The sequence below is a fragment of the Gorilla gorilla genome, chromosome 15, assembly GCF_029281585.2.
Source record: "Gorilla gorilla gorilla isolate KB3781 chromosome 15, NHGRI_mGorGor1-v2.1_pri, whole genome shotgun sequence".
Classification (NCBI taxonomy): Eukaryota; Metazoa; Chordata; class Mammalia; order Primates; family Hominidae; genus Gorilla; species Gorilla gorilla.
The window spans coordinates 94,118,543-94,131,930 of record NC_073239.2 but is presented as its reverse complement, the minus strand read 5'-3'; the positions used below and the strand labels follow the sequence as shown (position 1 = coordinate 94,131,930).

General features: G+C 55.2%; 1 protein-coding gene across 1 annotated transcript; it reads left to right on the top strand.

Annotated features, from left to right (window-relative positions):
* The first annotated feature begins 1,773 nt into the window (after nt 1–1,773).
* Nucleotides 1,774–7,374, top strand: NGB (neuroglobin). Its single transcript, XM_004055502.5, has 4 exons — nt 1,774–2,145; nt 3,536–3,647; nt 4,277–4,396; nt 6,188–7,374. The coding sequence occupies exons 1-4, from the start codon at nt 2,057–2,059 to the stop codon at nt 6,320–6,322; spliced, it is 456 nt and encodes a 151-aa protein (XP_004055550.1). The 5' UTR covers nt 1,774–2,056; the 3' UTR covers nt 6,323–7,374.
* Nucleotides 7,375–13,388: the final 6,014 nt, after the last annotated feature.

Genomic DNA, 13,388 nt, shown 5'->3' with positions numbered 1-13,388 from the left:
ACCAGCCAGGTGGCCTGCACAGAGCACTGAGCATCTGGGCACTGAATAGTGAAGGTCACCAATGACACGTGTCCTTGCCCTGTGACCTGCTGCACCTGGCTGCAGGTCCACGGGACCCCAAGCTGGAAGTTTAGTCACGTCTTGTTCCTTCAGCCCCAATCCCTTTGTGTTCTTGCTTGGAGACCTCTTGGACCCTAGGACACCAGCTTTTCCAGGCCGCCTTATAGCCTTGCTCTCTTGCTCCAGCCCAGAGATTTGTGAGGAAATGGGAAATAGAATAGGGGTTACCACAAACTCCTGAGTCCTTGGAAGAGGGAGAACAGCTAGATGATTTCCTGGGGCATGGCTGGGAGTAGGAAAGAAAAGTTCTGCTGAGGCACTCAGTTCTGATTCAGGGCCAGAAGGAGAAATTTTAAAGACCAGGACTCACCACTCCATGTCTAGCACAGGGCTGGGCATGGAGCCCCAGCTGTTCATAACCAGGGGCTCAAGAACACCCACCTTCTATCCATGGAACCAAAGGAGGTGGACTAAAAGGTCCCAGAGACCTCACCACCCGACCCCTTTGCTGCACAACTGAGGAAACAGGCCCAGAGAGGCGTGGACAGACAGAGGAGATAGGCTCGGAGACCCCTGAGGGAATAATGAGAGAGAAATAAAGGTGAAAACGGGCTTGCTCTCCCAAACCTGGGCCACCAGCACTGGGCTGGGGCTTGAGGAACTTTCTGCTTGAAAGAGAAAAGTTTAGTTCTAATTGGCAGGTGGCCAATTGCACACCCTGAGTGGGGAGCATGGATTCTATTATCTGAACTTCTTTGAAAAAATTAAACAGTACTTCCGTTAAAAAAAAAAAAAAAAAAAAAAAAAGGCCCGGCGCAGTGGCTCACGCCTGTAATCCCCAGCACTTTGGGAGGCCGAGGCGGGCAGATCATGAGGTCAGGAGATCGAGACCATCCTGGCTAACACGGTGAAACCCCGTCTCTACTCAAAATACAAAAAATTAGCCTGGCGTGGTGGCGGGCGCCTGTAGTCCCAGCTACTCGGGAGGCTGAGGCAGGAGAATGGCGTGAACCCGCGAGGCGGAGCTTGCAGTGAGCCGAGATCACGCTATTGCACTCCAGCCTGGGCGACAGAGCAAGACTCCGTCTCAAACAAACAAACAAAAAAATGAAAAATCATGGAAGTGGGGAGGGCCCAGGGAGGGAAGAGGTGAAAAATTAAAATTAAAATTAAAATTAAATCATGGAACGGTAGAATGTTAGAGCTGAACTCCCTCAAGATTCCACCCTGGCCAAGCAGAGCTGGGATTAGAACTGGATCTCACGGCTTTCTAAAGATGGAGTCTCAAAAACACCCAGGCCTGGCTGGGAATGGCTGTGGTCTTGGCCCTGTCCCTACGGCTGAAAGCCCTGGTGGCCCCCAACGTGTGCTGGTGCCCTAGTCAGACCGAGAACTAGGCCCCTAGGCCGCCTCCCCAGGCCTGACCTGCAGGCCAGGTGGGTGGCAAACTCAAATGCCTCTGGCAATGCTTGAGTTGAGGGGCCTGTGGAGAGGGGGCGCATGCAGCGCCTACCTGAGGCGACCAAATTCAACACAGTGCCCTCGGGGCTAGGGAGGAGAAACTGAGGCCCAGAGAGCCTCGGCGATGTCAGTTACGTTCTGCAGGCCGGGCCTTTCCCAGGCCACCATAGCGGCTGGCGGAGGGAGCGCGCGCCTTGCTGGCCTGGAGGGGGCGGGGGGCGTGGCGGCTTTAAAGCGCCCAGCCCAGGCGTCGCGGGGTGGGGCGGCTCTGGAGGCTGCGGGGCGCAGGGCGCAGGGCGCAGCGGCCAAGCGGGGTCCCCGGAAGCACAGCTGGGGTGTCTCCACCTACGACTGGCCGCGCGTCTTTTCTCTCCCGCGCCAGGGAAGGAGCGGCTGCGGCCCCCGCCGGGCGGAGGCACGGGGGGCGTACGAGGGGCGGAGGGGACCGCGTCGCGGAGGAGATGGCGCGGCACGTGCGGTGACGGCACCCGAGCCCTGAGGGTCCCAGCCCCGCGCTCCGCGTCCCCGGGACAGCATGGACCGCCCGGAGCCCGAGCTGATCCGGCAGAGCTGGCGGGCAGTGAGCCGCAGCCCGCTGGAGCACGGCACCGTCCTGTTTGCCAGGTGAGGGCTACCCGAGCGCCCGGGGGTGCGGGTGGAGGCTGCCTCGGCGGGAAAGGGGTCACGCGGCAGGACCGGCCCTGAAGGAGGGAAAACTGGCCGCTGCCGGGGCGCTGGGGCGCCTGCCAGATGTGCGCCAGAGGAGCGGTGCGCGGCGACGGGTGGCACAGCCCCTCTGCCTCTCTCTCGACCGTGGGCGCCTGTTGCCAACCAGCGCCGCACACCACGCTCCCAGCGGGGCTCACCGGGCCGGGCGGGATCCCCTCCCGCGGATCTCCCCACATCTGGCGGGTGGACCTCCGTCCCTGCCAGGCGCCTCCACCCCGCCTTGTGCCTCCTGCGTCTTCCTTAGGTAGCGACTGCAGGGGTGCACCCCGCTGCCGGTATCAGGGTACTGGGGTGCCCCGAGAGCCGGGGAAGGGAGATGTGTGGGGCGAGCTCCCGCGCCCGCGTGTGTGCGGTCTGGCTCCAGGTGTGTGGATCCCTGACAACCAACAAGAGAAACCTTTCCGAGGAAAGAGCCAGAGAGCAGCCGGGGAAGGGGTGACAGATGAGGGAGCCTCACCGCAGGGGAGAGGGGTGGGGGGTGCGCAGGCCGGGTGGGAAGGGAAGGCCAGTCTCCAACCTCAGCTCGCAGTTTCGGTAACCCCTCCGCTATCACCAACCGGGCACTGCTTCCCTCACCGTGGTGTTACCTATCCTTGGCACCCTTGGACAGTCCAGAACTTCTGCCCAGGCTTCCGCAAAACCACCCCCAAGACAAAAGGGGAAAACATTCAGTTACCCGGTGAGACCTCCCAAATGCCGAGGAGGGCCTCTGCTTCTGCCTCCGGACTCCCCCCAGCTCACTTTTTTCTCAGGCACCCGCTGTGGCTCCACTACATCCAAGCTGTGTGACCTTAGGCGAGTTCTAGCCTCCCCGGGCTTCTGTTTTCTCCTCTATAAAACTGGGATAACAGTTGTACCCACTGCTTAGGACGGTGAGGAATACAGTTAAAAGTTAACCACACGGAAAGTACTCAGCGCAGGAGAGAGAGAGAGAGAGAGACAGAAGGGCTTTCCTCTCCACACAATGTAACTCCAGGTTTCCTATTTGGGGACCTCTTCCTGTCCCAAATCACACCCCTCAGCTATTCACCGAGGGACCCCTGCTTACCAGAGGCCCTGGGACACATTTGCCCTTTCTAGGATGCTGCCCAGAGCCAGTAGAAGGCATGAGGAGGAGGGCACTACCGAAGCTGGCGGGGGAGCAGTGCCAGGTGGGAGAGTCAGCTGTGGTTTGCAGCTGAGACCTGGCTTGGTACCCCCGCCCGCTGACTGCAGGACAGCCAGGCTTGCTGGGGCTTTCAGGAGCTCACACCCCAGGGCTAACACCTGGGCCTCACTCCCACAGGCTGTTTGCCCTGGAGCCTGACCTGCTGCCCCTCTTCCAGTACAACTGCCGCCAGTTCTCCAGCCCAGAGGACTGTCTCTCCTCGCCTGAGTTCCTGGACCACATCAGGAAGGTGAGACGGAGGCAGAGCTGCTGTGACCTCTGGGATCCAGCAGAGCACCTCCCTGGTGGAGAATGGGGAAAATGACTTTCTGCCCCAGGTCTAGTCTTACTCCCTTCCAGTTCCCCCAAGCAGGGTACAGCTCCTTTCCCTCTGGGCTGGATTGGTCTGGGACATCAGAATCAGCCTCTTCCCCTACCCTGCGTTCAGAGAGCTGGTCCCAGCCTCTGTCATTGCCTTTGTCCTCTGGCTCCCATAGGTTGTGTTAGCACAGATCCTGGTAATTGGGAACTATCTGCCTATGAAAATCAGGCTGAGATTTTCTTAGAATCTCATGATTCTCAAAGGGCCTCAGTTTCTCCTTGTCCCAGCAGACAACACTCTCCAGTAGGTGTGTTTAGAGATGTGAATTCCTCAGAGGAGAGAGGCTTCCTTCATGGGTATAACATTAGTAGTTTGGCCACCACGTATCGCGTGCCCCCTACATGTAGTAGACACAGGCTGCCTTTGACCCCTGATCTTGGAGAACTGAGGGTCCTACTGGCCTCTCTTGCTTTGGGACCCTCATGCCTTGGGCTGTGATTGTGAGCAGATGGGACTGCTCTGGCCTCTCTGTTTCACTGCTGCCTTGGCCTTGGCAGGTGATGCTCGTGATTGATGCTGCAGTGACCAATGTGGAAGACCTGTCCTCACTGGAGGAGTACCTTGCCAGCCTGGGCAGGAAACACCGGGCAGTGGGTGTGAAGCTCAGCTCCTTCTCGGTGGGTAAAGGAACTCTAACTCTCTCCAGAGCTCCTGGCCTGGGGCCACTTCTATCTCCCAGACCTCCCCTTGCCACCTGTTCTCTCTCCCATTCCCATATCCTTAGATAACCAGGGCTGTGGGCCTGCATCTGTTACCTGCTGTGTGGCCCTGACATGGGCTTGACCTCTCTGAGCTTCCAAGTTCTCTTTTCTGATATGGCTTCTTTTAAAACCATAAAAATTAAGAAGCTTTTGGGATCAGCTGGTCTGCTCAATTTTCTATTGCTATGTATCAAACAACCCTAGAACTATGACAATGCTTTCCGATTTCTCATGGCTGGGCTCAGCTGGGCAGCTCTTCTGCTCCACATGGTGTAGCTGGAGTTACTTGTGTGTTATGTTTAGCTGGGAGCTCAGCTGAGGCTAGAATGTCCAAGGCCTGTCAGCCTTTGAGCTCTGTCCCTGTAATTTGTTGTCATTCACTAGTCTAGCTGAGCTTCTTTATAGAATAGCAGCTGAGTTCCAAGGGGGAGTTTTTAGAGGACAAGCCCCAGTGTGAAAGTGACTATAAAGCCTCTGCTTGCATCACTTTTGCTAATGTCCCATTGGCCAAAGCCACTCACATGGATAAGCCCAGTGTCAATGTGGGAGGACCCTACTCAAGGGCATTAATCCTTGAGGTGTAGCCCATTGGGGGCGACTGATATGACAGTACACCACACAGTCCAGTCACCTTGCCAGATGGTGAGCACCTTGAGGAAGGAGCTGTGTTGGTCTTGTCCTCCTCTCCATCCCCAGCACCAGCATAGTGCCTGATCTACCAGGGCTACAGTGGATATTCAGTTAATATTTGTGAGATAAATAAACCTTATTTTATTATGGGTAATAATGGCAAATGAGAGCCATTATCTTTATTTATTTATTTACTTACTTATTTATTCTGGGGACAGAATCTTGCTCTGTCACCCAGGCTGGAGTACAGTGATGTGATCACAGCTCACTGCAGCCTCAACCTCCCAGGCTCAAGTGATCCACCTCAGCCTCCCTCATAGCTGGAACTACAGGCATGCACCACCATGCCCAGCTAATTTTTGTATTTTTGGTAGAGATGGAGTTTTCCCATGTTTACCAGGCTGGTCTCAAACTCCTGGGCTCAAGTGGTCTGCCCACCTCGGCCTCCTAAAGTGCTGGGATTATAGGCGTGAGCTACTGCACCTGGCCTATTATCATTGTAGGTTTCCTGTATACAGATGCTGTGCTAAGAGCTTTTTCTGGATTATCCCATTTAATCATCCCAACAGGCCCAGGAGTTGGAGCTTCTACTTTCCCTGTATCACTGATGAAGCAGCTGAGGCTCAGAGAGGTTATATAACTTACTCAAGGTCACTCAGCTGATGAAGGGTGGAGTCAGAATCTGTACTCAGGTCTATCTGGCTCCAGAGCCCAGGCTCTTAACCCCATCATTGCTGCCTTGCGGATGAGGAAACTCAAGTCTGGGAGCAATGACTTGGTTTGGTCTAAGCTGGGAGGTCCCAGGCAATGTCTTGGCCCCACTCATGGGGTGGTTGCAAGACCAAGACAGGGGTGAAAAATGTGAGGATATAAAGCCTCACATTTAGAGGGAAAGGTAGACACAATGTGATACCCAGGGATTTGGGTAGGACCCTGCTCAGGAAGCATGGACTCCATGCAGGAGAGGAAAAAAGGCCCAGGAGCCCTAATCAGCCCTAGGCCTCAGTTTTCTCACCTGTGGAATGGAGCAGTGCCTTTCTGCCTTTGGAAGTGACAAGGTGCCCCTTGCCTCTGCAGACAGTGGGTGAGTCTCTGCTCTACATGCTGGAGAAGTGTCTGGGCCCTGCCTTCACGCCAGCCACACGGGCTGCCTGGAGCCAACTCTACGGGGCCGTAGTGCAGGCCATGAGTCGAGGCTGGGATGGCGAGTAAGAGGCGACCCCGCCCGGCGGCCCCCATGCTTCTGTGTCTGTCTGTTGGCCTGTATCTGTTGTAGTCCAGGCTCCCCAAGCTTCCCTGCATCTTGGTCCTTGTCCCCTTGGCCACACTGGAGAGGTGATGGGGCAGGGCTGGGTCTCAGTATCCCAGAGTCCACCTGCAGAAGGAGTGGCTTTTCCTCCAGGAAGGGGCTTCTGGGCGTCCCCTCATCCCCAGTAGCCTCTTTCTTGCCTTTCTTTTTACCTTTTTGGCACTCCCTCTGACCCCGTGATGAGTGTTTTGGTGGCAGAGGTGGGATGAGCTGGAAAGGTATGGAGGTGGGAGAGGATGGGGCTCTTCTGTCTGTCCTGCTTCTTCAGGTGAGTGCAGGCCAAGGCGGGGGTGAGATGGCTGAGCTTCCAGTGCCTTCTATCCTGCCTGCCCAGGCCCTTCACTGCTTTCCTGCCCCAAGATGGCTTGCTTTTCACAAATAAAGAGAAAGAGCAGCTTTAGCCTTCTTGGTGGAATCCCAGGCAGTGGGAGCAGAATCAGAACTGCCAGGGAAGGGAAGGGGGACCTGGGTCTCAATGGGTCTCATCTGAGTCTCGCGGGCTGTGCAGATGCCCTGACAGAGTCGGTTTCCTTTGGCGGCATTCCCTTTCCCTCATTCAGCACTTCTGCTGGGAACTCCCTGACTATTCCGCTGCTGCAGGAACCCAGCTAGCTGGCCAGGTGGGGAGGGGCTGGGGACTGGCCAGGAAGGAGGGGTGACTTCATCCCAGAGAGACCCGAGTTCCCCCAGCCCTTCATCACCAACCCGCTCCTGTAGGAGTGAGTCTTACCTCCCCTGGCCCTCCTTTGTGGCTCAGCCTGCAGCGACTGTGAGGCCACAGCTCCTCAGATTCACTGCCCGCTGTGTGCCAGTACTCAGGCAGCTGGAGAGAAGAGAAGGCAGCCGCAGAGGCCCCCGCCCTCACCCCAGCCATCTGCACTTTTACCGTTTGCTCTGTGCTGACTGTGGTCCTATAAACTCATGAGAAATAAACTGGTTCTGTGTGCCTCTCTGACCCTCGGGCCTGATCTTTTCTTGGGTCTTGGCCTGTGCCAGATGAAGCTGCAGGGCAGTGGATCTCAGGACAGGATGGGAGGATGGAGTCAGGGAGGCCAAGGCTGGAGTGGGTGGAACAGGAGGGAGGGGCCTGGGAGGAAGCTCTGGGAAGCCAGTGGCAGACATCTGTGGGGTCTGTGGCCCAAACTGGCTGGCAGACCACAGACCAGCTCTTCTTCCTCCTGGGCACACAGCTGGATGTCATGCAGCCACCCTTGCAATTAGGTGGGGCATGTGACTGGGCTCTGGCCGCTGGACCATGCAGATGTGTGTGCCACTCCCAGGCCTGGTCCCCCAAAACTCCTGCATGCTCCTCCATGCTCTGTCATCCTTCTGCTGGTGTGATACAGACCTCACAGAGACCACGAGGGCCACGTGTTGAACATGGCAGAGCCACAGGTGAAAGGAGTCCCGACCCTGCTTGGAGGAAGGTGCCTATTAATCAGAATCACCCATTTTGAATTTTATATGAAAGAGACAAACTTCTCTTGTGTTTATGCCATTACACATTTTGGGATTAGTTAAACCCATACCCGCACTGATCCATGGTCTGAAGCAGGTCATTGGTCGGGGGCTTGGGACCCCGCAGGCTGTGGGCTAGAAAGCCAGCCAGGGACGTGGGGAAGAGAAGCTGTGTTGAGTAGGCATGACTGGAGCAGGTTTGGGGTTACCTCCATGTGTTCCAGCCTCAGCGGCGGGCCCGAAGCCCACGCATGGCTGCAAGGCCTGTGCCTGGGCTGGCTGTCCTCGCCCTGGGCTTCCAGTTTCTCAGCCAAGACTGAATGTAGCAGATGCCCACGGGGCCTTGCCAGCTCCCAGATGGGGCCTCATTTTCTTTAAGCTCAGATGCCAGGCCTGCCAGGCTATGTGACTGCAGACACTGGGTCTGCAGCATGTTAGGAACGCCTTGCCCACTGTGGTGCCCAGAGCATTTTCTGGAGCCCTACAGGCTGCAGTGAGTGAGGGCCTCATCTGCTGTGTGACCTATTAATGGGTCAGGCTCAGGTGTCCATGTCTGGCCCACAGCTCTCTAGGTGGCCTGGCTTTGGAAAGGTCTAATGCCCTCCTCTGACCTGTGTCTGAGTCATCCTAAGCATGGATGCTTTCACCTTTTTTGAAAGCCACTCTTCTACTTAGGTGTGAGTGCGTGTGTGCATGGGCATGCACTGGTGTGTGTGCACGCGTGTGTGTGTGCACGTGTGTATGCATGTGTGTGTATGCACGTGTGTGTGCACGTGTGCGTGTATGCACGCACATGTCTGTATCAGGGGAGAGTATCCCTTACCTCCTCCTCTGCTCAAGGGCTTACCCCTCTCTCCTGCATCCCTCCTCTATCAGCCCACATCTCCCCTCCTATACGAAGAACAACCCCTCACTTCCTTTCCTCTCCAGCTACCCCTTTGGTTCTTTTCTTCCTTTGATAGCAAAACCCTTCGAAATAGTAGTCTTTCCTTGCTGTTTTCGTCTCCTCACTTCTTATGGGAGGATGGGAACCTGCTTCAACCAGGCTTTGCCCCCACTTTCAATCTACTATAGTCAAGGTCACCAACCACCCTCATCTTGCCAGATGTAGAGTCACATCTTAGTCCTTATCTTCCTCTCCTGCTCAGCAGCACTCGAAAAAGTTGGTCATGCCTTTATTTTTACACTTTTTATTATGGAAAAATGTTAACATACACAAGAATCAAGAGATGAGGGAATCTCCATGCACCTCTTCCCCCAACCACACCCCCCTCCCATTTTTGTTTTTGTTTCTTTGTTTTTGCTGGAGAGTTTTTAAGCAAATCCAAGACTTCATGTTCTTTTACCTGTAAATTCTTCCATATGAATTTCTAGCTGGCACTTTATTTCACATATGAAGCCACGCCATCAATATATCTAACAAGATGAATGGTATCTCCTCATCACCACCTAATTCAAATTCCCTGATGGCCCACATTCATCCACGTGTAGATTTCCCAGACGTCTCTCTGCAGTTGGTTTGTTCAATTCAGGATGCACACTTCGCATTTGATTGTGTCTCTTCACTCTTTCACTTTGGCCTGGCTCCTCTTGCCATTTCCCCTCACCATTGCTGTGTGGGAGAAGCGGGTCATTTGTCTAATGGCCTGTTCAGCATTCTCCACTTGGCTGAAGCTGCTTCGTGGCATCTTTTGACTTATTCCTCTATGCGCCGCATTTACTGCCAAGCGTGGTTAGAGCTGGGGACACCCTCCTTCCTTTCTGAGTCCCTCCTGGTTTTCCTTGCCGGTTCTCCTCCCATCTCTTTGTGCTGGCTCAGCCCTCAGACCTCCTCACCTGCACCTGCTCCCATCAAAGTCTCAGCCAGTCCCATGCTTTAATCACCACCCACGTGCTGATGACATCTCCAGCCCGACTCCTGTATCCAGCCACCTTCTTGACATCCCCACATAGCATCTTAACCAGAACACACTCAAGATGGAACTCTTGGGGTTTCCCTTGGCCTTTTTCTTCCCAGCTTTCTCCACCTCAAACCAGAGTGTGCTGAGTTGTTCACGCTGAAGATCTGGGAGTCATCCTTGCGTTCCTGCTTTCCCTCAGACCCCACATCTAATCATCCATGAATCCTCAACCTCTGTTCCAAGTTTAACTGCTTCTTTATTCACTCCCTATCCTGGTGCAAGCTACCATATTCTCTCTCCTGAATGCCTCTGACACAGTCCCAACTGGGCTTTTTTTTTTTTTTTTTTTAGACAGGATCTCACTCTGTTGCCCAGGCTGAAGTGTGGTGGCATGATCATTGCTCACTGCAGCCTTGAAATCCTGGGTTCAAGGAATCCTCCTGCCTCAGTCTCCTGAGTAGCTGGGACTCCAGGTGCATGCCACCATGCCCAGCTAATTTTTAAAATTTTTGTGGAGATAGGGTCTTGCTTTGTTGCCCAGGCTGGTCTCAAGCTCCTGGCCCCAAGTAATCCTCTCACCTCAGCCTCCCAAAATGCTGGGATTACAGGTGTGCACCACCACACCTGGCCCCAGCTGGGCTTTCTGCTTCTACTTGTCCTACCCTGGTGACAGTGACCATTTCGGCACATAAGAGTTACATGGGTGATTGCCAGGGGCTAAGGGGAGGAGGGAATGAGGAATTATTGATTATGGGTATACAGTCTCAGTTTTGCAAGATAAAGAGTTGTGGAGGATGGCTGGTGGTAATGGTTGCACATTACGAATGTATTTCATGCCACTGAACAGGACAGTTACAAATGGTTAAGATGGTGGCCGGGCGCGGTGGCTCACGCCTATAATCCTAGCACTTTGGGAGGCCAAGGTGGGCGGATTGCTTGAGGTCAGGAGTTCGAGACCAGCCTGGCCAATATGGTGAAACCCCATCTCTACTAAAAAATACAAAAATGATGATGGCATGTGCCTGTAATCCCAGCTACTTGGGAGGCTGAAGAAGGAGAATTGCTTGAAGCTGGGAGGCGGAGGTTGCACTGCACCCAGATCACGCCATTGCACTCCAGCCTGGGTGGCAGAGCAAGACTCTGTCTCAACAACAACAACAACAAAACAAACAAACAAAAAACCCATAAATGGTTAAGATGGTGAATATGATTATGTGTACTTTACCACCACCACCACAACAAAAAAAACCTGGAAAACAAATACATAAGGGGATCATAGTCCTACCCAGAATCCTCCCATAGTTTCTCAGATGATGAGTGAAACTTGGAGTCCCAGTGTGGCCTGCACAGCCTGTTGCTCACTCAGACCTCGCCCCACCCTCTCCTCCCCTCTCTCACTCTGCCTGGTTCTTTGGGCCCCGCATGTGTGCCCACAGACCCTTTGCTGGCTCTCATGTCTCACCCCCACAGAGCTTGTGCTGGCCTCTCTAGTGCAAAGCATCCTCTCCCCACCTACAGGCACCCCTTGCCCCTATCCGGCTTTGTCTCTCCCTGACACCCCATTATGTAGGCCTATTTGTTTACTGCACTTGTCACGTTCTATTGCACGGAAATGGGTAGGTGGTCATGGAAGCCACTTGGGCTCTGTGTTTGGAGGGGAGGGAAGAGGGACAGTCTTTGAACTCTTGCTGAAGATGACAAGGTAGCCAGAAGTGCCCCTGACACCTGGTGTGTGGCCCTCGGGCCCACATGGTACTCATACTTATTGCAAAAGAAGATAAAGATGGCAGAAGCGTGCCTGAGCTAGGGAGTTGTCACTTCTAAGCTGGCGATGGTGAGATGCTGAGGCCACCCAGGGCATGCGGTGCCTGAGGCTGGGACTGTTTTCCTTATCCACTCACCCCTCCCTGCACACTGGAATCACCTGGGGGACTTTTGTAAAATACAGGGTACTGGGCCCCACCCGAGAAATTTTGGTTTTTCAGGGATGGGGCCTGGACATTGAGAGTGACTCTCGTTTGCAGCTGGGCTGGAGAACCTTGGGAATTGAGGCTGAGAGCTGCCGGGCTGCCGCTTGTCCAGGCCGAGGGACTGTCAGATGTTCTGAAAGCAGCCTCTGTTGAGAAAGCCTGGGAACCTGTCTCCCCATAGACCAGGCTCTCCTCGCCTCCGCAAGGCCTTCCACAGAGCAGACCTAGAAACCTGGAATCTGGCCAGCAAGGAGGTTCCTCAGGACAGAAGTGAGCTGCCTCAGGCTTCCCTGGCGGGGCCTCATGCAGCCCCAGGCTTGGTTTCTGGGCAGAGGCATGGGGCACTCTCAGGCCCCGCTGGCCCCGCTGCTTCCTCCCTGCACAGTACTCGGTCACGTGCTCCAGTCCTTTCTTGGGCACAGCCCAGTGAAGCCAGCCTCCTGGGGCTCCCTCTTGCCCTGCCCCAGTCCCGTCCCCAGCCCAGGTAAATCCACCTTCAGGCCTCCGGTCCCTCCTGGCCTGCTGAGTGGAGAGAGGATTGACCAACACTAACCTCCCTGGAGGACATTCCATCCTTGGGGCGACCGCCCTCCCTCTTCGGCTTGTTTTTCTGTCTCTTTCTCAGTCTCTGCCTGATAAAAGGCCTTTGAAAGGTCTGCTGAACCACAGAGTGTCCCAGGCCTGCCATCTGGGGACCCTGGAGCTGCCGGCCCCTGGGAGGGGACCATGAGAGGCAGCAGCAGGGTGCAGCCCCGTCCCGTCCAGTCAGGGAGTCTTCATGGCTTCTCTCCTGCGAAGCAGCCCTTGTGGATTTCAAGGGCTGACTTTACTTGGAAAATAATTGTTTTGAGGGGGAGAGGGGACAAGTGGACGGGTCTTGATCCCACGCCCAGGCCCACACCTTGGTAGACTTTGAGTCAATGGCCACTGATGGACCATGGAAGCTTGCGGAGAGGACCCAGCGAGGATGATGCAGGAAAGAGTCCTTAGGCAGCCACCCTGAGACTGTCATCCTCTGTCCCCATAGGGAGCACTGTGGGAGGAAGTCTCCCCCTACTCAACACACCCACAAGATTCCCATCTTCTGCCCTCAAATCTGCTCTGCTCAGTCACGAAGCAGAACAGTCCGCCTCATGTCCTCCCAGCCCTACTGTCTGGATGAGATGACCAGCCTGGGTCATGCAGCTGCTGGAGGAAGGGACAGAACCGGCCTCCTGACCCTGAGATGTGTCCACCAGGGCAGGGAACTGTTGTCTCCTTGCCACAGTTATAACAGCCTTTGCTAACAGGTGTTTCTTATCCCACCTGGCTGCCCCGCACATTTCCCTTGTGCCAACCTCTCCTCCACCCAACCTCTCCTCCACCCAACCTCTCCTCCACCTCCCCCATCCCCCAAGTCCCCCACCCTCATCCTCTTGCAGACCTGAGCCCTGTCTGCCGCTTTTCCTGAGGCCTCACCTGAAATCTGTGTGTTTTGAAGTCTGGCCACTAGCCTAGCCCAGTGGCCTGCTCATGGGGCTCAGCACTCACCAGGGACTTCTGCTGCTCCTTGGGGCCGCCCTGCTGGCTTCCTGGGTAGCTCAAGGACCAGAAAGTTCTCCCCACTGCACAGCGGAGCAAGGCCAGGCTGGCCCAGAGGC